Source organism: Prionailurus viverrinus, chromosome D2 (genome assembly GCF_022837055.1).
Source record: "Prionailurus viverrinus isolate Anna chromosome D2, UM_Priviv_1.0, whole genome shotgun sequence".
Taxonomy (NCBI): domain Eukaryota; kingdom Metazoa; phylum Chordata; class Mammalia; order Carnivora; family Felidae; genus Prionailurus; species Prionailurus viverrinus.
The window spans coordinates 61,397,917-61,421,564 of NC_062571.1; the positions used below are offsets into that span (position 1 = coordinate 61,397,917).

At 45.7% G+C, this 23,648-nt stretch overlaps 1 protein-coding gene across 6 annotated transcripts in view; it reads left to right on the forward strand.

Moving 5' to 3' along the window:
• The first annotated feature begins 65 nt into the window (after positions 1–65).
• Positions 66–23,648, forward strand: part of SUFU (SUFU negative regulator of hedgehog signaling) — a 125,069-nt gene continuing 101,486 nt past the window's right edge. For all 6 annotated transcript variants that reach the window (XM_047824697.1, XM_047824701.1, XM_047824698.1 and 3 more), the window contains exons 1-2: positions 66–438; positions 3,796–3,930. In XM_047824697.1, the coding sequence (XP_047680653.1) occupies positions 257–438; positions 3,796–3,930 (317 nt within the window). In that variant the 5' untranslated portion in view covers positions 66–256. The remainder of the gene's footprint in view (positions 439–3,795; positions 3,931–23,648) is intronic.

Here is a 23,648-nt window from a genome sequence, read left to right on the forward strand (position 1 = left end):
GCCAATGGATGCCGGAATAGGGCGCTCCGACGCCCCGCCCTTTTGAGCGCCCCGCGGCCCCCGAGGCACCCTCTGGCCGTCTCTGCGGCGGCGACGGCCTGGGCAGACTGTGCGCGGTGCGCAGGCGCGGAGCCTAGACCTCGCTGCAGCCCCCATCGCCTCGGGGAGTCGCACCCACGGAGTCCGCCTGCTGGCGCGTCAGTGCTCTCCCTTTCGTCCACCCTCCCCGGTCCCCCCAGCGCCCTTACGCGCCCGGATGGCGGAGCTGCGGCCTAGCGGCGCCCCCGGCCCCACCGCGCCCCCGGCCCCTGGCCCTAATGCGCCCCCGGCCTTCGCCTCGCTCTTCCCCCCGGGACTGCACGCCATCTACGGAGAGTGCCGCCGCCTTTACCCTGACCAGCCGAACCCGCTCCAGGTTACCGCTATCGTCAAGTACTGGTATGCTCTGGGCCGCGGGGAGAAGGACAGGGGCGGGATGGGAAGGGTTAGAGCGCCGAGGGCGAAGTCATTTGCTGGGGAGAAGGAGGTGGAGAAGAATGGTTAAAGCACTTAGAAGGAGGGCGTCCTGCTGCGAGGGAAGGAGTTAAGGCTCAAGTTGAGAATGGGGACAAAGGGGTTAACGGAGCCAGTGGGTAGCGAAGGGTTAACGAGGGAGGATGAAGGGTTAACTAGGATTAGGAGAATAGAGTGAGTTGGGGGTGTGTGTAGGAGGGGGGGGCGACAGGAGAGAGGGAACTGTAAACGTGGTGAAAGGAGGGGGCGCCTGTAGGGGGTCATTAGTGGGCGAGGGGAAGCCGGGGGCGGGGGGCGGCTGAAGTGGGCTGGGGGAGGCGAGGCGGGGCCTGGGGAGCATAGGAGAGGGCTTTGGAGGAGTGCGGCTGGCGGAGCTCAGAGGGCTCGAGACTGCACAGGGTAGGGGCGGCTCTGGGAACCCCGGCTCTCCCGTAGGTTAAGAGGGGGAGCAAGTTTCGAGAGTTGTGTTGGTGAAGAGAGGAGGAGGAGGAGGTCTCTTTTGATACCTTCCCAGTGAGCTCAGATGTCAGATCGGTGCCGTGCTTTCGCGTTTGAAGTTTCACGGAGCAAGTTTTCTCGATAAACTTTCTGCTTACTCGGCACGGTTCTCTTTCTTCAAGCAGAGCTGCCTCTAGCTCTGCAGCCGCTTTGCTTTAGGACATTGACTGGAGCAGAGGCAGGATCCGGGAGAGCCATGGTTTGGGATTGAAGGGGACCACAGTAAAAAATGAAAACCTGGGACGTTGACACGGAGGAAAGAAGTGCAGTTAAGATGTTAAGAGGAGCTTCCTGTCCACAAACTTCAGGATTTAGGCTGTAGTCTCTAAGGGAAGCAGAGAGTAACCCTCAAGTGGCTCTGTTAAGATCAGACCTGTATACAGAAGGGCTGCCCTTGCGGTAGGAATGGTCCTTTCTTGTTTCCCATTCCTGTTTGCAACCTTCTCTTTCTGCAGCCTCTGGGCAAAACAGGTGTTATAGGGACTCCGACAAAGAGCCTGTCTTCATGGTCTTTCTGGACCAAATTGACTGAGGAATTGGTTGAATCTGTCCAGAACCGCATTCATGCATTGTGTTAGATGATCCCCTTCATTGAGTCCTGAAAGACTGTCTCTTCAGGAAGCAGCTTGGAATGTGGCCAACGGGGCAGGTAGACCCAAAGAGGGAGGTTGATAGAATGGATGTCTTTGCTGGTTACCTCTCCCTTTAGGGCTGAGTCTTCTCCAGGATAACCTCTTAACTTCATCTGGAGGTGGCAGAAACTAGACTGGCTAGGGCTGAGGCCAGTTCCGTGTGTCAGTAGGAGGATGTAAAGAGGCTGACAGCATGGAGTGACCTGGAGTCACTACAGTCCTGCAACTGCCTTGTGGGGTGTAGTTAGGTGTTCAAGGAAGTAAGTTCAAGGAAGAGCATCAAGGGATTCTCTGGGTCCTTGGATAATATCTTTTTCTAAGTGCAAAATGTGATTATTTTCTATATACTCATCTGTTTCCCATCAGGTTTATGAGTAAGAACAGAACACTCTGTGCTTGGGACAAGGTTAATTTTGTCTGACTCTTGGTTATTCCCTGCAGTTATAGTTTTAAGATAAAGCCTCATTACGTGATGCTATATCCTCTGAGAGACTTGGCCAGAAAGAGGGCTGCAGGGGTGTGGCAGATAGAGTATGGAACTGCAGATACCCTTTTCTACTTGTTGCTGGATGGACCTAGGCTGAAGAAGGAGCAAGATTGGGAATTTGCAGCAGGAAACCCAAGCAGATACGGAGCCTGTAGGCACTCCCATCTGTTCTGGGGTTCTGCAACTACCATGTGGTTCTTCTCGGGATAGCTGCCCTTTTGTTTCCTCCTTTCCCTAGCAAACTTTTCTGTATCCAACTGGTTGTGGAAATAGTCTCATGATTTGGCCAAATCACAGTTAAGGGAAGACACAGAGATTTATCCCCTTTCCTGATCCACTCAGTTCATATTCTTAGCTATTTGTAGCAACTGTCTTACAAGTTCTATAAATAACTCAGCATTTCCTAGCAGAGAATAGGGATTTCTATAAAGGCAAGTAATACCCTGACAAAGGAGGATGAAACCAGACCTACTAGTTTTAAATAGTATTTAAATTGCATGATACTGGCACACGTGCTGGGATCACATGTAACATGTATTTTATTTGATCATTAGTGTTCCTTCAGCATATGATCCCAATTGCAAAGTGCACTCCATCAATGTCCCAGGGGCAGGCAGAGTTTTTGCAGTCTGTGAAACAGTCAGATGTCCAAGGCAGCTCAAATGCAGAGTGTTTGTGGGCTACATGCAGACTTCCTTCCGCTGATGGTTCCATTTAGTCTGTTTCTCAAGTCTACCAAGTTTCCCTATTCATTCTGAAGAAACATAGGACTTTTTTTTTTTTTAAAGAGCACTAATTGCTCTACTAAAGGAATAAAGGAATAAACCCTTATGGAATTAAATCCTCAGAGTGAGATAATGACTGAATCTCTTCCTCAGCTGCTTCTCTGTTGGAATTATGGGGGAAGTTTAATGTGGTCCTCAGAGGCCCCAAATCATTTAATATTCCAGCTCTACCTTTGAGGCAACAGTCTCCTAGGATCATCTTCCAAATGCAGGCACTCACAAGGCTCAGCCTGGCCTGCTGCGGTTCTCTGTGCAGAGCTGGGCTAGCCTAAGTTTGGCCTTTGTCACTTGCATGATAAAAGACCAGCTTTGGTCTGTGGGGTGCAGGCTGGGGTCTAGAAGCATTGGGTTTGTTTAGAACAAACTGTAATTAACATAGGGCACAATATAGTCTTTCAGGAATTAGCTGTCTAAGAGGCAGGAGTGGAGCTGAGCCTCTGCTTCCAGGAACAATGCCCATTGGGGATGCTCAGGATGGTCTTTCAACAGAAGCCAATTGATTGACTAATGCACCTCTTGCTTTGAAGCTTGGCATGTTTACAGGCGCCATGGAAGAGAGATAATCCCTTCCAATCCCGTTTGGGATTGGTAATTTGAAACAGGAGCAATCAAAAGGGACAACCACCCACTCTGTTTTATTTCTAAAAGAGTTCCTGCATATAGGGGACAGGAGAAGGGAGCCTCTTGTGCTTATGGAATCGGGCAGTTTCTAGCTGCCCATCCCTTGGTCTTATCCCAGAGAGGTATGGCCTCCTTTTAGTTACCTTTCATCCCAGGTTCCTCCACGATGGGGTCTTTAGATTTGTAAGGCATAACTGCTTAGCTTCACATTGTCTGCTTTCAGACTCACACTGACTCCCTTGTGTTTTGTGTTTTGCAGGTTGGGCGGCCCAGACCCCTTGGACTATGTTAGCATGTACAGGAACGTGGGGAGCCCTTCTGCCAATATCCCTGAACACTGGCACTACATCAGCTTTGGCCTGAGCGATCTCTATGGTGACAGCAGAGTCCATGAGTGAGTGTGTGACACCCGCCCACCCTCCACCTGTCTGTTTCTTAGCCTTGAGCCTTATTTCTGGGGTTTTCCTCAGCAGGGGTGATAAGGTCATAGTTCTGTGAAGTTGGCATTTTTCAGGTGGAACCTCTGGGTTTCTGCCCTCTGCTTATATCTGCATATGCCAGAGTGATCCACGTCAGCACCCGAGCTCTGCTCATCTGGTGTGGGACAGTGTTGATGATGAGCAAGTGTTCCAAAACCATCAGATTTTTCTAAGCTTGCTTTGGTGTTTGAGCCCAGAGGACGGTCAGCATAGCTATGACCCAGAATTTGAGTTGATGCTTTTAGGTCTACTTGTTTTATTCCCTCTAGCTTATTATGAAGAATTTTAAACATAAAGCAAAGTTGAAAGAATTTTATAGTGAACACACAAATACCCACCACCTAGATTTTGCAATTAACATTTTACCTACTTGCTTTATTATGAATATATCCATCTCTATCCTTCTGTTGATCTTATCTACTCCTTGTCTACTTCCTTTTAACCTGTGGTTGTCTGTACTCAGCTTATCTATAGTACATTTTTTATTCTAGTCTAGTCTAGTCCCATTTTCTGCCCTGTACATTTCTGCCCTGTACATTTCTGTACACACCTGCCTCCCCCACTTCCCTCTATAACCACTGAATTTAAACAATTTTTTTTTTTAATTTTTTTTTTAAATGTTTATTTATTTTTGGGACAGAGAGAGACAGAGCATGAACGGGGGAGGGGCAGAGAGAGAGGGAGACACAGAATCGGAAACAGGCTCCAGGCTCCGAGCCATCAGCCCAGAGCCTGACGCGGGGCTCGAACTCCCGGACCGCGAGATCGTGACCTGGCCGATGTCGGACGCTTAACCGACTGCGCCACCCAGGCGCCCCTAAACAATTTTTAATATTAAGTTAAACATCGACTTAGTGTTAAGTCCGCTAAAAAATAAGTTACATTAACAATAATGAAAGCTAACATTTGTTAAGTATTGATGATGAGCCAGGTATTCTTCTCTTCACTTTGTATATATAAACTAATTTTATTTTCAACACAGTCATGTAATACTGGTAGATGCTCATATATGCCCCATTTTATGGATCAGGAAACTGAGACACAAAGAGAATCTATAACTTGCTTAAGGTCACGCAGCTTAGAAGTGGTGGAGCAGGATTCTAATGCAGGCATTTTGGCTCCAGAGTTCATACTCTTTTTAAAAAAAAAAAAAAATTTTTTTTAAGTTTATTTTGAGGGAGAGAGCACACAAGCAGGGAAGGGGCAGAGAGGAGAGACAGAATCCCAAGCAGGCTCTGTGCCATCAGCTCAGAGCCTAATATGGGGCTTGAACCCATGAACCATGAGATCATGACCTGAGCCGAGATCACGAGTCGGATGCTTAACCGACTGTGCCACCCCGGCACCCATTCAGAGTTCATATTCTTAATGACCGTGCTCTCCCATTTCTTAAACAATTATATCATGTACTCCAGTAAGTTACTGTCTGTAATGAAAACAATTTTTTTTTTTGTTTCCATCTACACTTTTTCATGGGAGGGATTCTTTTCTTCAATTCAAATGTTTTCTTGGGCACCTGGGTGGCTCATCAGCTAAGCATCTGACTTTGGCTCAGGTCATGATCTCATGGTTCATGAGTTGAGCCCCGCACCTGGTGAGCACAAGCCCTGCTTCTCTGCTTCGGGCAAGCTTGAGCCCCACTTTGGGTGAGCCCTGCTTCTCTCTCCTTCTCTCTCTCTTTGCCCCTCATAGGTTTCTCTCTCCCTCCCTCTCTCACTGTCCCTCGCTCACTTGTGCCCTCTCTCTCAAAACAAACAAATAAATAAGTGTTTTCCTTCTCTTCCCCCTTGTTAGCATGGTTAATCAAGAGCTGATTCTATTTCTATTATCATAGCCTCTCCTGTTTTTTTGTTTCTTGTCCCCTTTTGCCTCCTATACTATCATTTTGGTATCTTGGTGATGACTACTTAGCATGTGTAGGTTGAAAGACTAGCAGGGTTCTTCCTGCCCTGCCTTAGCATAAGAGGCTGGTTCTGGAGATGATCATGGTATCATGATGAAGAAGATGATAATAATCTTTTTTTTTTTTTTGCTTTTTGTAGTTCTTACTAGCTTCTTTATCATTGCATCAAATACTTTACAATCTTACCAGGTTCTTTTGTTATCTCCGTTTTATAGATGAGAAAACAGAGTCACTTAGGGGTAAATGAATTGCCTAAAATAAAAGAACTAGGATTCACTTGAGCTGTCTTGAGTCCAAAGTCTGAGCTCTTAACCACCGGGCTACTTTACCTCTCTGATCACAGGTCCAATCCAACTTCCTCTTCTCTCTTGTTAAGCTGGGGGCGCAGGCCTCATCTCCTTACTGATCACATGTCGAGAGCAATGCCTGGGCCTGCCTTTACAGCCTTCCAAACAGATCCATTGCAATGTCAGCAGAAGGCTTTGGGAACAGTGAATTAATCTTGCCTGAATGGGGACCCTGCATTATAGTATTAATAATGGAGATAAAATAGCAAACAGATGTGGGGAGTAAAGGCACTATGCTGGACTTTAATGTATATTTTTAATAAGAACCTGCAGAGTGCAGTGAGCCTGTACCTTTTTGTTGACAGATTTATTCCAGTCAAAGGAATATCATTTCCTATTTGGGTTAAAGCTTCTTACACTCTATCTGCTTATCAGGTATGGGTCCAAGGCCTAAAGTGACAAGAAGAACATAATTGAGAAAGCTCCATATTTCACAGGGGGCAACCTCTGAATTTTAAAGACAGCCTTCCTTACTGTTTTTTCATGTTTGAAAGTACCCCTTTATATGTGTATAATTTCTGTCTGATAAAACACTTTGATATTTGTATGTCATTTGTGACAATAGTGAGATCTCCATTTGGGCTGTATCTCACCACTGGAATCTAGTGTTTTCTGATATTATGTCCTACGTCTAGAAGGACATGGAAGGAGTGTTCTTGGATATTTACCCAGTTCTGGTCTATGTTACAGAAGTCAAAAGTACCTTTGTAATTGGCCTTGTGCTGGTGTGACTGGTCTCTTCTCGATCCTGGTAAGTTTCTTAAAGAAAAGTTTGCTTTTCCAAACATTTCATGTGGCAAGGCCTCTTTGAAACAGATTTAAAAATTCTTATTTAATTTAGTGTTTGAAGTTGAGGTTAGAAAGGTGAGTGTTCTAGGGGCGCCTGGGTGGCGCAGTCGGTTAAGCATCCGACTTCAGCCAGGTCACGATCTCGCGGTCCGGGAGTTCAAGCTCCGCGTCAGGCTCTGGGCTGATGGCTCAGAGCCTGGAGCCTGTTTCCGATGCTGTGTCTCCCTCTCTCTCTGCCCCTCCCCCGTTCATGCTCTGTCTCTCTCTGTCCCAAAAATAAATAAACGTTGAAAAAAAAATTAAAAAAAAAAAAGAAAGGTGAGTGTTCTATCATCCAGTTTAAATGCTAAGAAATGTTGAATTGGAATTATGGCAAATGAGTCTCTGGTAATGCTCTTCTCCCACTGTCTTTTCTCTTTCCATTCAGTGAAAAAAGGGCCAAAGCATTGGTTCATTTATTCAGCATACATTCGTCAAGCACCTATTTTGTACCAGACGCAGAACATCCTAATAGGTGTCTGAGGGATAAAATGCCAAGACGTAATTCCTATCTTAAGGAGGTCATGTTCTAGAGGGGAGATGAATATGAAGAGAGGCTTATAGTACTGGGTAATAAATGCTGTAATCCATGGCTGAAGAACATGACCTGGGAGCAGAGTAGAGGGCATGACTTTTGGTCAAGCTGCTGGATTGGAAGAAGCTCCTGGGAGGAGGTGAAGTTTGAGAGGCACCTGCGAGCTGTAGGCCAGTAGGAACGGCACAGGGGGAATCTGCAGCCTGACACTCCAGGGTGCCAGCACTCGCTGTCAGGATTGAGGGGACTTTAAAAATCTTCTGGTCCAGTGTTTCCCAAACTTCTAGTGCTGCCTTCATGATTTTTGCCATGTAGTAAGATCATCTATTCTATGTTCTCTTTAACCCCCCTTTTGGAGTGCCTGGCTGGTTCAGTGGGAGGAACGTGATATTCTTGATGTTGTGGTCATGGGTTCAAGCCCCACGTTGGGCATAGAGCTCACTAAAAATCAACAAACTAACTGACTCTCCCCTTTTAAAAACTATTATAAATATATTTTTAAAAGCTTAATATATATGAAATATGTATTTAAAAGTTCAGTCATGGGGCGCCTGGGTGGCTCGGTTGGTTAAGCGTCCGACTTCAGCTCAGGTCATGATCTCGCGGTCCGTGAGTTCGAGCCCCGCGTCGGGCTCGGTGCTGACCGTTCAGAGCCTCGAGCCTGTTTCGGATTCTGTGTCTCCCTCTCTCTCTGACCCTCCCCCATTCATGCTCTGTCTCTCTCTGTCTCAAAAATAGATAAACGTTAACAAAATTTTTTTTTAAATAAATAAATAAATAAAAGTTCAGTCACTACCATGTATGGAAACCAGTATCACTTGCCATAATTTAAAGGTAACTATAGAAATAAATGCAGTGATAACAAAGCAATATTATTAAATTCTGATTTAGTACTGTGGCCTGTCACAGAAGATTCTAAATCTGAGGCCAGCTTTCTTTTTTTTTTTTTTAAGTTTTTTTTAATGTTTATTTATTTTTGAGAGAGAGATTGACAGAGTGTGAGCAAGGGAGGGGCAGAGAGAGAGGGAGAGACAGAATCTGAAGCAGGCTTCAGGCTCTGAGCTGTCAGCGCAGAGCCTGATGCGGGGCTTAAACTCACAAACTGCGAGATCGTGACCTGAGCCGAAGTCGGATGCTCAACCGAATGGGCCACCCAGGTGCCCCGGCCAGCATTCTCTTTGTTCAAGAGATAAGCAAGTAGAGAGAGGTATTAAAAAGATACACTAACATCAAATAAAGCCTGGCCCTAGACATGATTAGAAAAATTGAAAGTGAATTGTAAAGGGAACTTAAAAAAAAAAGATTCAGTACTATTATTATTATTTTTTAAATTATTTTAATGTTTATTTATTTTTGAGAGAGAGAGGTAGACAGAGCGCAAGCAAGGGAGGGCAGGGAGAGAGGGAGACACAGAATTCAAAGCAGGCTTCAGTCTCTGAGCTGTCAGCACAGAGTCTGATGTGGGGCTTGAACTCACAAATTGTGAGATCATGACCTGCGCCAAAGTCAGACGCTTAACCAACTGAGCCACCAGGTGCCCTGATTCAGTACTATTATTGCCACAGACAAATGGGAAACACTGATCTAGTCCATGTCCCTTAATTGTAAGTGGAGGAAAGTACAGCAGGCTGCTAAAGACCATACAGCAACCAAATGAGAGTGGCAGGGTCTCCCAGTGTCCCCACTCTCCTAAGCTCTCTTTCATGAGTGGGAAGAAAGGAATGCATGGATATTGTTTGTTTTTAACCTAATAACATAAGCAAACTTTTTTTTTTTTTTAGCTTTTACTATATTCCAGGTTAGTGCTAAATTCTTTTTATAAAGTTATCCCTTTATGTAATCCCTATAATAATTCTATGACACAAGGAATTCTTATTACATCTTGCTTATAGATATAGACATTTAGGCTTAGTGAACTTACTGCATTGGTGGTAAATTAGAAGCCATGTTTAGTGATCCCACAGCTTGTATTCTGAACCACTATGCTGTATTGCCTTTGCGTTTTATCTTACTTTATTTATTTATTTTTAAATATTTATTTAAAAAATATTTATTTATTTTTGGGAGAGCACAAGCGGGGGAGGGGCAGAGAGAGGGGGATAGAGGATCCCAAGTGGGCTCCATGGCAACAGGCTGACATTAGCGAGCCCAAAGTAGGGCTGGAACCCACGAACTGTGAGATCATGACCTGAGCCAAAGTCAGATGCTCAACTGACTGAGCTACCCAGGCGTCCCTGTCTTTCCATTGTAATGAGTTACTGGCATTTATTAAATGCCTACAGCGTGCCTCCTCCCATTAAGATCTTCCCTTCTCACAGCTTGTCGAGGATAGGGGCAAGCAAAAGTCCAGGGGTCCCTTGCATTTCTTCTTGCTCCTAGCAGGCTTGCTTTGGGAGCAGGAGGGGACCCCCACCCTGGTAGCCCTAAAAGGAGTGAAGAACAAGCTGGTTGCATGAGCCCTGAGATGGCCAGGTTCTTTCCCTCTTCACATTCACCAAAGGAAACAGGACAAGAGAGCACTTGTTTGAATTAAAAGGCTCTTAAGAGACTCTTTCTGAAGTTGGAGAGATGGAACAAGTTCCAGCTCCGGGCAGCCACGGGCAAGAATGGAGTGCTTTTCTAGGAACCCCAAAGGCTCCCCTCAGCTGACTTTAGCGGCCGGATTGTCGTGTTGCTCTTCCCCTGGGCTGGGGAGGTGTGAGCGTCAGCTGCCAAGTGCTTGTTGGAAGCTTCCAGCTCTGGCCCTTCCCTTTGTGGCCAGCAGCTATGTACTGGAACATGAAGATTTGCAGGGCTGTGGAAGAGGTGGCTTCAGCACCACTCTCTGTGGGGATTTCTAGCTGCTCTGGTGCTTCCAGCAGCCCTAGCTGGACCCAAGCGACAGGCGGCCTAACCAGGGTGCAAGAGGCTGGCCAGTTGCAGTGTATTTGTGATCTCAGGCCGATTTCCCTGGTGGGATTCCACTGAGCAGGTCGTCTGCTGTACATGTTGGCTGGTTCCAAAGACAGCCTCTGTGTGGTGTTGGCCCACAGGCTGGCCGCTCCACAGGCTAGAGCCTCACCTCTACCGCCCATGGTCGATCTGGGCCCTGCCCCACAAACGCTGGCTTCTTGGTGGGTATGTCTGGAGTTTGGAGTTGTTCTTGCTCCCCTTGAGGCTGGAACTGCTGTTGCCCGGCTTTCTGTGGCTACCCCTGCTGGGTTGGTAGAGGACCTCCTTTTCCCTTCAGGTTCCCTTCAGGTTGGGCTCTGTACGGAATGAGTTATTTATTAAAATACTGGATACAGATTAACTTTTCCACTTGTTGTTTTGTGTGGCCTTGGTCCCCTGCAGTTGGGAAATGCTAATTTTCCCTCCTTAAAGCTGGGTTTGCAGGAACTTTTTAATGTGTCGTTTCATCCCCTGGGGTTTCCAGTGGAAATCCTGCCTTTGCCATAACACACCTGTCCTGGGAGCGTGGTCCGTCCTCTGATCAGGCCTTTGCTTTCTTCCCAGAGCTCTCAAAAAACTGACAACCAGAATCCCTTCTGTAAGCCACCCACAGATGGCAGGCCCTGGCCCTCCTCCTGGCTGGCACAGCAGGCTGAGGCAGTGCTCTGCAGGCTCGTGGCAGGGCAGGCCTCCCTGAAGCTTTGGTCCCCTCAGCCTTTCATCCCAGAGGCGTTAAGTTTTGGGAGGACCGTGTGAAATAGTGGTGCTCTCTGCTAAGGGCAGAAGGTCTGGACTACCTAGAGAAAGTGGGGTGCCATTGGTCCTTGCCCAGAGAGTAACGGCCAGCAGCAGGGCTACAATTCTTGAAGCTGAAACCACCACTTTGGGTTGGATTTCAGGGCCCAGATCTCCGAGTTTTGAAATGTTGAGAATTCTGTTTCTTTTGTAACCTCAGGAAGACCTAAGGAAGTGTGGGGCTCCCAGCAGATCTGTGTGGGTATGTGGCCTGAAAAAGCATTTCATTTGCAGTGTGGATCATCTCTTCCTTCATGGGGTAAGGATTCCAGATATTTCAGTTCAGACAGTTGAGACAATTTGGATAGCTGACAGTTGGGAAGAGGTTCCTTGAGCTGGCCCAGTCAAACTCACTTTAAAAAGTTTGAGCAGCCTGATTATCAGGAGTGACTGCCACTCACAGCGACACTGGGCTGGTCAGCACTGGAAGATTTCCTTCTCTTTCCACAGAGAGAAACAAAGACTTGGAAGCCTTTATGGGTTTTACATGATTGGATCTCTCAGTCCCAGGAATCTTCCCTGTTCAGCCTGCCCTCCTAGTCTCCCATCTTCCACACATGAGGCTTTTTCCATATGGATTGCTGGTCCTTGCACCGGCCGTGTTCCGGGTCTCAGTTTGCCAGCGTTTGCCTTGCCCAGAATTCTGACTCAGAGCTCATGACTCTGGACTTTAATCTTTGATTCCTCAATTCATTCTTCCATCCTGCCTCTGAGGTATCCCATTCAGCTACCTTTTCTATTTCAGTAGTGTAGTTCTGACGTCGGGTCCCAAGGTATGTGTGCAATGTGACCTTGTCCTCTCTGACCCAAGCTCCACAGGCATGGTCTCCTCACGCGGCATGTACCTTTGTAGCTCACCGCCCTGCTTGCCGAGCTTTCTGACACAGAGCCTGGAGCTGCACAGCACACATCCCCGGCAAAACTATCTCGAGGGTCCGGTACAGACAGAACATTTGGGAAGGTGATGTGTTTGGAGAGGGGTGGGGAGACAATGAGAAGTTACACCTACCTTCTGTCCTCAAAAACACCCAACATCTGCTTGATAAAAGGGGCCGAGACCCTGGGGAAGAAGAAGACAATGAGGTTTGGGGCTGGGAGCAGTGTTTTTGGCTTTGCCTGATTTCTGTGGCTTTGAGGCTGCCTCCCCTCATCCTGTGAACTTCAGCGCTTTGAGAAACTCAACATATGTAATAATAATTGTAAGCACTTTAGTTCTCACTATGTGCAAGGCACTGTTCTAATTTCTTTCTCTCAGCAGCTCTGTGGGATAGGAATTGATATCTTTTTTGTAAGGAAACTGAGGCACAGAAATGTTAAGGAACTTGTGCACCCAGCCAGTGAATGCTGGAGCTGGGCCGTAAACCCAGGCAGTCTGGCTCCAGCAGGCCTCACCCATCCCTTCCTCTACTTGCACAGGGCAGAGTGGGGGGCAGCTGTTACAGTTGTGCACCTAAGTTCAAAAGTATCTTGGCTTAATGGAGTGTGAATAGTTAAGCAGGAAGTGCTTTGTAGCAGAAATGTTGAACTGGACGTTGAAGCAACTTTGTAGAGAAGAAAGAGTCCTGCTGGGTAATGGCAAGAGGGTAAAACTAGAGGGTAGGTGACAGGATCCTGTGTAATCTCTCCAGTCAGGGCCTCTGCTGCCTTAGTGTAGTCATTTTTAGTAAGTTGACAGGAAAAGTCTGCAACTCTTAAAAGCACAAAGGTGATGCTTCCAGCTTGGGTGTCAAGTTCACATGGTCATGCTTCTTCAGTGGCCAGGGTTGTGCCCAGCATTCCATCAGCCCGGAGTGTGTCCTGACCAGGATGTGTGGTGGGGTCTCTGATCATTCTCTCTGGGGAGGGAGGGCGTGTGGAAATGAACACTTCAAAGTTGGGAGTGCCTACACCGTCTGGCTGGGGCGTCTGCAGTGCTAATCTGGGAAGGATATTTTTTCTGATGTAAAGGTGTCTTTTCACCCTGGAGAGGATATTTTTTTTCCTTGGTCCTTATATTAATGCAAATTAGTGTATTACTTTAAAAAACACTTTAATTTCTGTAATTAATTAATTATCTTATTGTGGTAAAATGTATATAACATAGAATTTACCATTTTAGCCATTTTAAAAATTTTATTAAAAAAAAACTTTAGGGGCATCTAGGTGGCTCAGCGGGTTGAGCGTTCAACTTCGGCTCACGTCCTGATCTCATGGTTTGTGGGATTGAACCTCGCTGACAGCACAGAGCCTGCTTGGGATTCTCTTTCTCCCTCTCTCTCTGCCCCCTGCCCAAAATAAACATTCAAAAAATTTTGTTTAATTATTTTTAAAAATCTTAACTCCAGTATAGTTAACATACAGAGTTATATTAGTTTCAGGTGTACAACAACATAGTGATTCAATAATTTTGTACATTACTCAGTGCTCATCATGATAAATATACTCTTAATCTCCTTTACCTACTTCACTCATTCCCCCTCCCTCCCCACACCTCCCCTCTAGTAACCATCAGTTTGCTCTCTATAGTTAAGAGTCTGTTTTTTGGTCTCTCTTTTTCTTTGTTCATTTGTTTTGTTTCTTAATTTCCACCTATGAATGAAATGTAATGATTTTTTTTAATCAATGGACTTTATATTCTAGAGCAGCTTTAGGCTTAACAGAAAATTGAACAATGGGACAAGGAGTTCCCATACACACCTTTACTTTACTTTGTTCGTAGTTTCCCCTGTTATTAACATCATGCATTAGTGCAATACATTTGTTATAATTGATGAACCAATACTGATACATTATTTTTAACTGATGTCCACAGTTTACATTAGGGTTCACTCTTTGTGTTATACAGTTTTATAAGTTTTTTTAAAATATTTTTTTAATGTTTATTTATTCTTGACACACACACACACACACACACACACACACACACACACACACACACGGAGTGTGAGTGGGGGGAGGGACACAGAGAGAGAGAGGGAGACACAGAATCTGAAGTAGGCTAGGCTCCAGGCTCTGAGCTGTCAGCACAGAGCCCGACGCAGGGCTCGAAATCACCAGCGGTGAGATCATGACCTGAGCCAAAGTCGGACGCTTAACTGACTGGGCCACCCAGGTGCCCCCAGGTTTGTAAGTTTTGACAAATACATGTCCTGACAAATACCATTACAGTATCATGCAGAATAGTTTCACTGCCCTAAAAATGTGCTGTTTTTTGCCTATTCATCCCTCCCTGCCTCTCCCCAAGCCTCTGGTGACTACTAATTATTTTGCTGTGTTGCCTTTTCCAAAATGTCACATAGTTGGAATCATACAAAACATAGCCTTTTCAGACTGACTTTTTTTTTTTTTTACAAGCAATATGCATTTAAGGTTCCTTGAAGTCTTTTTGTGGCTTGCTCATTTCCTTTTATCACTGAATAATGTTTCATTGTGTGTGTATGTACTACAATTTATTTATTATTGAAGGACATCTTGATTGTTTCCAGTTTTTGGCAATTTTGAATAAAGCTGCCATAAGCATTTATATGCAGGTTTTTGTGTGGACATGTTTTCAACTCATTTGAGTAAAGTTGCTGGATCATATGGTAAGACTGTATTTAATTTTGTAAGAAACAGCAAAACTGTCTCCCAACGTGGCTGTACCATTTTGCATCCCTACCAGCAGCGAATAATAGTTCCTCTTATTCTGTGTGCTCACCAGCATTTGGTATTGTCAGTGTTTTGGATTTTAGCCATTCTAATCGGGGTGGATTGGTATCTCATTGTTGTATTAGTTTGCAATTCCCTGATGGCATACGATGTTGAGCATCTTTCCATCTGCTTATCTGCCATCTGTATCTCTGCTTTGGTGACTTGGTTTCTGTTCCTAACGTCCTCCCACTCCCCACTTCACCCCCAAACACACAAACCCTTTTTCTCACATTATGGGTTCAGACAGTGGGGCTAATCATGTTTTTGGCATGTTTGCCCTTTGGTCACTTCTCAAGCTATTAAGTAAGTTAGTTCCCCTGAGTACATGCTGAGTCCACATCAGAATTCCTCCATCTCTATTGGTACTAACTGGGGCTAGCTCGTGAATTCTGTACCTTTTCCACGATCATGGCGCCTTCCATAAAATCTGTAGCTGGTACTGGGACCCATAGTCTCAAGACCAAGGTTCAAGATTGATTGTGCCTTCCAGTACAGATGATAGAAGGACTTGTGGGCAAACTTTCCACTCTAGGTCCTGGTGAGTTTCTTCTTGCTTTAGAGGAGAAATTAATACAGCAGGCTCCTTGAGGTCCCAGCCAGACCTCAAACTCTCCATCTTAATTGAACCATCATTGAGAAGACTTTCCAAAATCCAAAACTTTCCTGGCCTGTACCTCTCTTGTTCCATCCATCATTGTTGTTACTTTTTAGTTATAAGTTTGCTTTTTTCACTCATAAAGACAGTTGAACCATTTTACCCAAAATGTTGGAAATTAGAGAAGGGAGGAAAAAAAAGTATTCCTAATCCTCTCACCTTTTGTCTGTGATCCTATATCTATCTTCATGGTGATTTCCATAAGTAATTCGTGATGAGTGTTGCTGTCCCAGGTGTGTGTAGGGCTTCTGTCTTTTTCGAGTCCCCTCAGTTTGGGAGTTCACGTCTTTCAGAGCTTCCCCACTGCATGGCTAATGCTCTTTTCGAAATTCAGTCAGCCCACAGCTGCTAGGGTTTCCAAATTCTGAAAACAGCACATTTGTTTGGGAAGATGGTTCCTACCCATTGTCATGTTGCATTAACTACATTCTCCTCGTTCTTGGCCCCATGCCCTCTTGCTTTAGCTGATTGACTTCTCACAGGTATAAAGAGCAGTTTCCATAGTAAATGTGCTGTGCTGGCTACCCACCTCTCAGTTAATACCTAGTCCCTTAAATACAAATCACCATGCTTGGTGGTGGTAGCCCTGAGGATGTGTGTTGTTCCAGCTGTTGTTTTCCCTTTAGAAACGTGATCGGTGATTAGATCTGGTGATCACCATCACCCGGAAATGGACACCATGAGTCTCCTTATTTCTCCCTTTCTTGGGTGTGTGGATACAGAAGACTGAGATGGCTTACAGAGTGCCCCAGGCCCCTCGTACCCAATGTGCACAGAAGTTTCATAGGTATAAGCACAAGTATAAGCACAAAGGATGAGATCCTTTTCAGGTAATTGCCTGAAATAAATGGGCTATCATTTAGGGCTTGTGAGGCTTTCTGCCATACACAGGAACCAAATAATTGAACAATAGTAGATCTCTCCTGGCACTGGGTCTCCCACTGATAGGTGGGGACACTTGATTCCCATTCAGCATTAATCACTGGCCTGTTTGGAGGCCAGCCATTCATTTGGTACAGAGATAGTCACTGCTTGGGCAATTCTGGGCATGAGGTATATATTAATGGCAGCATACTCTTTGTCTGGTCTTCACGGAGGCTCCAGTCTTTTTGGCTGAAGAGTCCTTGAACTGGAAAACATTATGGGCAGGTGGGCCTCATATAGCCTCGGAGCCTTAGGTCATCACATGGAACCTCCTTGCCTTCTTTTCTGCAGTCCCTGCCTTGAAGCCTGGTGGAAGGCTTTTCTCAAGCAGGAGTCCTGAGACTCAGAAACATGGCGAGGCCTGTGTTTGGGGCTAGATCAGTTGCCCATTTGTTGGGGAGAAAGTGGGTTCATAGCAACTTCTGAGAGGGACGTGTTCCACTGGACTCCAGGCTGTATATTAGTGTGTTAGTAAAAGATAGTGGCCTTCAAAGCTCCCTTTCCTTCCTACTCCCTTCCATGTTACTCAGGCTTCTTGAGGCTCCGGTCATAGAACCGGCTTTGCCACAAGAAGGCCAGTCAAGGAGATGCTTTTGTTTTTCCAGGGCTGACCGCCCTGTGATGCCTGGGGGCACTTGGAGCCCTGCCTCTGACCACCGGTTTCCCTTACTCTGATCTCAGGCCTTTCAACATGAGGTCAGGAGCTCAGGAGCCATGCCTGTGGGGAGGGGTAACTACTAGAGAATGGGGCCTGGCCCAGGCTCTCCATCTGATCCCAGGGGGTCAAGCCAGCTGGCTGCACTTTCTACTTGTGATGGATTTGACTCCTAAATGCTTCTGAAAAGCTGGTTGGTTAGAGGAGAAAGTGTAGTGAAAACTGACAGCCAACGATGCTGTGGCTTGCCCTAACCCCTTCTCCTTTCTGCTCTAGCTTTTCCAATATATCAGGTTGCAGGCATCCTGGATTCTTGCCCTCCTGGAGCCAGTCTGACAATTTTTCATTCCCGTGGCCAGGGTTTTGTGCAGAGAAAAGGCCCAGAAGGAAGGCAGTAGCTGCACGTGGAGCCTTTGGGTTTGGAGCTTTGAAGGAACATTGCTGATATGGATCCCTTAGTTCTGTGCTAGCTCTGTGGCTGAGGGCAGTTGTCCACAGCGTCTTACTCATATCACTCCCTTGCTCAGAACCACCCATTGGCTTCCCACTGGTAACTTTGGGGTTTCTCTGGCTGCCGAGAAAGCATTCTCACATTGGAGGTGAAGAATTCTCTCGGTTCAGCATCAAGCCTGAGCATTTAGCTCTTTCGGGAGGATTCCTTCAGTCTGGACCCTTATTCCCCTAAGAGGGGAGATAATCTAAGTGTACAGCATTTTCATAGAGTCAGAGCGTTCCTTTGAGAGGAGGGGTGTGATTTTGGTAAAAATGTCTGAACTTTGCTTTATCGGGGTGGTGGAGTACCTCCAGCATCTAGCACAATGCTTGGGACACGATAAACCTTTAATTGATTTCTGTACCTGTTTAGTGCACATTATCTAAATGTGTGGTGCTCTGTGACATGCCGAGAGTACCATGGGAGTAAGAAGGCAATGTTTCTGTGCTCATGGATCTTACATTCTTATAGGAAAAACATGTAAAAGGTTTATATAGGTTTAGATAATGCAGGTGCTGTGTTGAAAATACAGCAGGGGTGATGTGCTAGGGAGCACCCGAGTGGAAGTAGGAGCTGAGGTGGGTGGAGAGGGTATGTTTAGTAGGGAACCAGTGGTGGTTTCCCTGAAGATACAACATTTGAACTCAATGACAAAGTGGTAGCCAGGGCTGTCACATTATTCAAGTCCACGGGCACCATTCATATTATTCTGTGCACTTGGTGCTCCTTGGAGTTGTACAATGCTCTGGTCATTCTACCATGTGAAAATTGTAGGCAGTGAAAATAGCTAGAGCAAAGACCCTGAGGCAGGAGGGACCTTGAGGTGTTTAAGGAACTAAAAACAAACAAACAAACAAACAAACAAACAAAAAACCCCACAAAAACCCAAAAAAACCACCCGCCAGTATGTCTGGGACTTGGTAAGAGAGAAGGACAATGGAGCATGATGAGGCTGGAGAGTTTGAAGGCAATGTAAAGAATGTGACATTCAACAAATTATCTGTCGACTCGAGGGAAGTCAAGGGATGATGTGATGAGGGGAAGCAGGAGTATGGTTTTAGGAAACTTTTCCAGTAGTGTGGGACCTCAGCACCAGTAGGAAAGCATGGGAACAGAGTCGAGTGATGTGTTTTATTTCCCTAAAAAGGAAACAGCAGCAAAAGTGGCTCAAAGGAAATGCCACTAAGTCATTTTGATAGTGACTGAGAGGAAGGCTCATTGCTTTTTTAATACTGTCTTATCTTGCTTGTTGTTGAATGTCTCAGCCTTATTATCTCTTTGGATGGCAATGGGAATATGATTACCATTTAGCATTTGCTCAGCTGTGACATAATGTACCCATGTACAGAGCTCAAAAAGTACAATCCTTGCCCTTGGGGAACTGAGATGCTGAAAAGATTTGTTTCTTCCCATTATCCTCTTTCAGATGTCTTGATCTTCTGGGGTGGCTGGCTTCCCAGGGTCCTGGAGGAAAGTGGGTGGACAAAGGCCCTTGGGCAGAATGCTCTGGCCCTTGGGTCTGTAAGAAGCCCCGAGCTGTACCCGTGTATGCAGGTGGCATCTTGCTTACCATATCAGACTGGTATTGCCACCATTGGCCTGGCCTGTCTCCCCACACCGCCCCCCCCACCCTGTCCTTCTCCTCCTTCTTTTTTGTTTATTTATTTAAGCAACCTCTACACCCAACGTGGGTCTCAAACTCATGACCTGGAGATCAAGAGCTGCATCTATCGACTGAACCAGCTAGGTGCCCCATCATTTCTTATTTTTAAAAAATGTTTATTGATTTACTTTGAGCAAGAGAGAGAGAGAGAATGAGAGAGAGAATATGAGTGAGCAGGGAGGGGCAGAGAGGGCAAGAGAATCCCAAGCAGCTTGGAGCCCAACTCGGGGCTTGACCTCACGAATCATGAGATCATGACCTGAACTGAAATCAAGAGTTGGAGGCTCAACCAACTGAGCCACCCAGGCGCCCCCCCTTATCTATTTTTCTTCTTCTTCTTCTTCTTCTTCTTCTTCTTCTTCTTCTTATTTTTTTTTTTTTTAATAAATTTTTTTTCAATGTTTTTTATTTATTTTTGGGACAGAGAGAGACAGAGCATGAACGGGGGAGGGGCAGAGAGAGAGGGAGACACAGAATCGGAAACAGGCTCCAGGCTCCGAGCCATCAGCCCAGAGCCTGATGCGGGGCTTGAACTCATGGACCGCGAGATCGTGACCTGGCTGAAGTCGGACGCTTAACCGACTGCGCCACCCAGGCGCCCCCCTTATTATTTTTTTTAATGTTTATTTTTGAGAGAGACAGAGACAGAATGTGAGTGGGTTGGGACAGAGAGAGAGGGAGACACAGAATCTGAAACAGGCTCCAGGCTCTGAGCTGTCAGCACAGAGCCCGACGTGGGGCTCGAACTCACGAGCTGCGAGATCATGACCTGAGCTGAAGTCGGACGCTTAACCAACTGAGCCACCCAGGCGCCCCAATCTATTCTTATTTTTAAAAAGGTTTTGTACAGATGTTGTTTAAGCCAAAGCCAAGAGTGGGAGCTATTGTAATGATGCCAAGAAACCCAAGCACTAGGCCCTTCATTGGCCCAGAATTCTTATACAGCACCAGCTGGCTTGGAGACCAACCTTTTGGTTTCTTGCTGGTAGTTGGGAGTAGTGGGGAGAATGTATAGTAGGTCTCCACTAAGGGAGGCTGAACTGTGAGCTTCACTACCTTGCAGAAAAGGTGCTGCTCTTGGCTTGGTGTTTTTCCTTTTTAAAAATTATTTTATTTTATTCAAAAATCTTTCCTGGGGCACCGGGGTCGTTCAGTTGGTTAAGTGTCTGATATTTTGCTTTGGCTCAGGTCATAATATCACGGTTTGTGGGATTGAGCCCCACATCGGGGTCTGTGCTGAGTGTGGAGCCTGCATAGGATTCTCTTTTTCCTGCTTTCTCTGCCCCTCCCCTGCACATGACTGCTTTCTCTCTCTCTCTCAAAATAAATAAACAAATAAACATAAAATTTTTTTCCAGTTTAATGGGGATATAGTTGACATACAGCAACTGTGTAAGTTTAGACTGTATAGCATAATGACTTCACTTACATATTTTATGAAATGATTATCACTGTAAGTTTAATTAACATCCATTATCTTATATGGATAAAAGAAAGAAAAGAAAGAAAGAAAGAAAGAAAGAAAGAAAGAAAGAAAGAAAGAAAGAAAATGTATATGTGTTTGTGTGTGTATGCATGTGATAAGATCTCATAGGATTTATTCTCTTGGTGACTTTCACATCGGGGCGTCCGGCTGGCTCAGTCGGTTAGAGCATGTGACTGTTTTTATTTTTTTTATTTTTTTAATGTTTATTTATTTTTGAGAGAGAGAGAGAGAGACAAGGGGAAGGGGAAGAGAGAGAGGGAGCCACAGAATCTGAAGCAGGCTCCAGGCTTCGAGCTGTCAGCACAGAGCCCAATGTGGGGCCTCAACCCGTGAACCATGAGATGATGACCTGAGCTAAAGTCAGATGCTTAACCAACTGAGCCAACCAGGCATCCCAAGAGCATGTGATTCTTTTTATTTTCTTTATTTTTAATATAATTTATTGTCAAAATTGGCTTCTGTACAACACCCAGTAAGAGCATGTGATTCTTGATCTTGGTGTCATGAGTTCAAGCCCCATGTTGGAGCTAAGCATGAAGCTTACTTTAAAAAAATTAAAAAAAAATTTTAATGTTTATTTATTTTGAGAGAGAGAGAGAGAGAGAGAGAGAGAGAAAGAGAGAGGCAGAGTGTGAACAGGAGAGGAAGAGAGGGAGATACAGAATCCAAAACGGGCTCCAGGCTCTGAGCTATCAGCACAGAGGCCGACGCGGGGCTTGAACCCATGAGCCATGAGATCATGACCTGAGCCGAAGTTGGACGCTCAACTGACTGGGTCACCCAGGCTCCCCGCCCCCCCCCAAATTTTTTAAATATACCATATAGCAGTGCTAACTACAGACATCATGTTGTATATTACATCCCTGGGACTTACCTTGTACCTGGAAGTTTGTACCTTTTGACTGCCTGGTGTTTTTCTTAGACTCAGTGTCTCAGTCTGGGGAAGCTCTTTGTTCACTGAAAGCCTGGGATAGAGTTAAATGCCCTAAGTGTTGAGAGCCAGGTGAACTCGGCTGGTTTCTCAGCTGAATCAGTCCTGTGAGCCACTGTTTTTAAACTTGAGGAATGCTTTGGGAATGTGGTCCTTGGCTCCCAGCAAGGAATCTCAGGAAACATCTACTTGAGTGAGGCAAATGCATTCCATGAATCTGGTTGGGTGCCGTGTAGTGGAAAAGAGCATCTACTACTCAGAGTTAAAACTCTGAGGCCGCTGCCCTGCCCCGTGGCCTCATCAGACTCCCAGCTCAGTGTGAGAATGCAGTCTTGGCGGGTGTTATTTTGCCCTTCCTTCCTTCCTTCCTTCCTTCCTTCCTTCCTTCTTTCTCTCCTCCTTCTACCCTTCTCCCTTCCTCCCTTTCTTTTCTTATGATTATACAAAATTACTATAATATAGCTGGAAGTTTTTAAAAAAATCTTAGCTATGTCAAAATATTACCATAAAACATATTTCAAAAGAAGTGTACAAAGTTTCACTACCCAGTATAATATTTGTGTAAGTCACCAAACACGATTTTAGAACAGCTAATGAAGTATGTGTAAATGTGAATTGTTCAAAAATAAAAATGTCACCTTTGCAAATGTTTAGGTCCAAGATTGGGAAGTTGGGCAAAGCTGGACGACATGGGCAGCCCTTGAAGGATGCAGCTGATTAAATTCCAGAGCCTAGAAGTTGGGAACCTAGAGTCATCTGCTGACGTTTTAAGGGAGAAATGATATGCAGAGACTGCTTCTAGTGAGCACTAAACAAAGGAAGGATGAATACTAGCTTCTCTGGGAGGCGGGGGGCCCTCGCCAGGTGCTGGACACTGGACCATCCCATTTTAAGCCTCCTAACTGCCCTTTGAAGCAAGTATCCTTATCCCAGTTTAATAGCTCAGGAAATGGGGGCATGTGGAACTTAACTTGCCCAAGGAGCAGCGAGGGAGTAGTGGACTGGGCTTGTGTTAGCTCAGGCATCTTCCTCTGCCAATATTCTTGCCCACATTGCTGGACTCATCTCTGGCATCTTACTGGATGCTAGAGTAGTATAATTTTGTGTAATTTTCACCCTAAGTCTACCCTGGGACCTCCAAAGGGTCCAGGGAGATCAAGACTAAGAATTTCTAACATCTACCTTCCTCACTTCCCGCTTCCTGATCACTGCTGGCAGGCTCACCACTCTGCCTAAGCCCTTCAGCCCATAACCTTGGGTGAGCATTTCCCTCCTTACCCCTTACCTACCATTCTAAATATTATAAAACTTTGCCTCTTTTCTCAGATTCAATGTAGGTAGTAAACCTTTGTTTGGTCTCAGTGTGTGCATGTCACCAGTAGTCAGTCATCCGATGTCTTTTGCCACCTACTAAGTACCCAGCATTGGTCTGTGTTCAGTGTGTGTCACTTTGGGGGACTACAGAAAGGTAGAAGAATGGCAGGACTCCACAGTATAATGTGAGAGACCCTTGCTTAAAATGTAAGGGAGACCACACAAAGAATTGTATTAGAGATACAACAGTGCTTTGAGAGAACATAGTGTGGGAAAAAAGAGCCTAGTTTCACTTAAAGACATGGTAATCGAGAAGGGCTTTGACAAGAGGACTTGGGAAGATAAGCCTGGACTGGAAGGGCCTTCCAGGGTGGGAGGTCAACAGTAGTCATGGGATCATGTGTTTGGGACATGGGGGTTGCTGGGTTTCATGGCGTAGTGTTGGTAATGGTACGGACCTAGGAGCAGAAAGGCTGCTCAATGTCAGAAATGCTGCACGACACC